The 2,427-nt window shown below is 41.7% G+C and overlaps 1 protein-coding gene across 2 annotated transcripts in view; it reads right to left on the reverse strand.

Moving 5' to 3' along the window:
* slc29a4a (solute carrier family 29 member 4a) overlaps positions 1 to 2,427 on the reverse strand; it is a 31,084-nt gene that overhangs the window by 10,908 nt on the left and 17,749 nt on the right. The window contains exons 6-7 of one of the 2 annotated variants that reach the window (XM_005743480.1): positions 1,304 to 1,378; positions 935 to 1,194 (exon numbers count right to left, since the gene is read on the reverse strand). In XM_005743480.1, coding sequence (XP_005743537.1) covers positions 935 to 1,194; positions 1,304 to 1,378 — 335 coding nt within the window. Of the gene's footprint in view, positions 1 to 925; positions 1,195 to 1,303; positions 1,379 to 2,427 lie in introns of both variants that reach the window. The other variant, XM_013913434.1, reaches the window with a different exon arrangement.

Genomic DNA, 2,427 nt, shown 5'->3' on the forward strand with positions numbered 1-2,427 from the left:
ACACTGACTGAAATGCAGCTCCAAGCCATGACAGAGCCTCCACCGTGTTTTACAGATGGCTGTAGATACTGTTGTACCTCTCCTGACCTTTTCCAAACATACTGATGAACAGTTAAACCAGAAATGTCAAAACTGGATTCATCACTCCATCAGACATGTTCCCGCCTATTTTCAGTACAGTACAGTCTTTCTTCTTTCCCTTCTTGAGAGCCATCCTTCCACCATCTTTAGTGAACAGTAGATGGATCGACTAAAGGGCCAGATACATCTCTCTGATCGTATGTCAGGTCTTTGCTGGATTTCTTTTTCTTATTTCTTAAGACCATGACTTTCAAATACTCTTCATCTGCTGTAGATACTTGTTTAGTTCTTTTGTTTGCTACTTACAATTTCATTCATTTTTTAAGAATATGCTGCACAGCATGCTGAGATATAAGTTTTCTACTGATAGTGCTTTGGGAACATTAGTGTAAAACATTTTCTGCCTGTTAAACTCTGTTATCTTTGACACTTTTCATAGATTTAGCTCAAGAAATGGGAAGAAATTTTGTGTCTTTGTCACAGCTGTTAACGGTACACCTAAGACAACACTGATCCATCTGCTAAGTTAGCTTATTAATGTTTGAATGATTCATAGGTTAGTGTTAATGGCATAATAAACAAAAAAACACTCCTTTGAAATGATCGGCTACTAGGACTGTAATATAAAAGAGTGAAAACCAGCCAATATCTAAAGGCAATAGTTTAAGAGCACTTTAAACACTTTAAAGAAAGCCTGGCTCTTTGCGATATATAGTATATATGTTAAGATGTGTGTTCTGTGCCAGAGTAATTGAGCCTGCTGCTGGCATGGCTAACAATACTTAGTATTCGCAGTGAACAGACATAAAACACATGTGAGTCAATAAGCTGTCCATAAACTTACAAATCTTACTTCCTCTGCAGTGACATCGTGGTGAACCCTGTACCCGGTCCCGTTGTCTCTCGGATCGTGACATTTGCCCGGACCTTTACCCTGGGCGTGGCTGGTGTAATACCGGACAAATCGTGAGCGGCGGACCAGCAGGTGAAGCAGGAAGCACAGCATTTCCATGCTGATGGAGACGAGGAAGAAGATCAGCGTGTTCTTCTTGTCATCTTTGATCAGCAGCTTGGTGAAGATGCGGGACAGCGAGATGATCACCCCAGCCGTACCTGAGGAGGGTACGTAAATGATGAAGGAGATGAAGAAGGTGAGGAGGATGACAAAGTCTGGCAGCAAGAGCTAACGAAAACGTGTGTGCTAATCGTTGAGTGTACTTACTCTCTCCAGTCATTACCCCCTGTGTGTACCTCTTGGGCAGCATCCCCATGTAACCATAGAAACTGGACTGCTGCACTGAAGAGGGAGGAGGGAGGCAGTTATCAGTGTAAACAGAGGCCCAACAGTCAACATTGTAACAACACGATTTATTTAGAGGGGAACTTAATGAACCACCACACACCACTTGAGAGAAGCTGCTCTGACCCTCAGACCTCCACTAATTAAACTGATATTACAGCAGGCAGAGACTCTGAGTTCTCACTGACAAACACACAGAGGAAAACGACTCTATGTATTAAAGTCGGCAGCACCTGAGAACAAAAACCTCTATTGGGTTTGTGTTTATCCCAACAGGGTGAGCTCTGACACATATTTAGTTATAATTTATTATCCTTTTAATAAAAGCAATTGTCCTTATAGCTCTATATTGTTTTCCACAAACACATGAGGGAACTGTCTGGTTATTAAGGAGCTAAATGTTCCACTTTTTCTGCCTTCTTTTACAGGCTGAATTGGTGATGTACAGGCTTTAGCAGAGTGTTGTTGTCTGCTAGCTGCCTACAGACAAAACAGTACATTGTCTGTAAGCTTTTTGCTACGAGCCACAGTTTTCACATAGTCACATACAACCAGCAACTCCAGGACTAAACCCAATGCAGGTCCTCTAATCTCCACTTGAGGCACAATTGAGACAATTTCAGAGTCCCTGAAATCAACCTCATTAAGGTGATTGTGTTGTTAGCGCCTTTTGGAGGGTTTTTTTAATGGAATTATCAGGCAGACCTCCAAATACGTTTGTGCAACAGTTATGGCGATTCAAATTCTAGTATTTGAATTGCTTTAGGTAACAGTAGTCTGTTACCTAAAGCTATTATTACACATGTGTTTGTGTTGCATCGGTATATTTCAAAAATGTAGCTTGCTAACCAAGCTAATTTGTGCCATCTGATATCTGAGCTGTGCACCCTTCATCCACAAATGGTCTTTAATGGTTAAAAAAACTCACATGAGAGCCATCATTTACATACAGCCTGGACAGTAAAACTAGCTAACATCTCTATAGCCTGGGACTGTCACGACCTGCGGGGTCGGCAAGGCACTAATCAGCAATCTCTCTCCCCCTC

This window comes from Pundamilia nyererei, unplaced genomic scaffold, assembly GCF_000239375.1.
Source record: "Pundamilia nyererei isolate P.nyererei 1_Seehausen unplaced genomic scaffold, PunNye1.0 scaffold00132, whole genome shotgun sequence".
NCBI lineage: Eukaryota > Metazoa > Chordata > Actinopteri > Cichliformes > Cichlidae > Pundamilia > Pundamilia nyererei.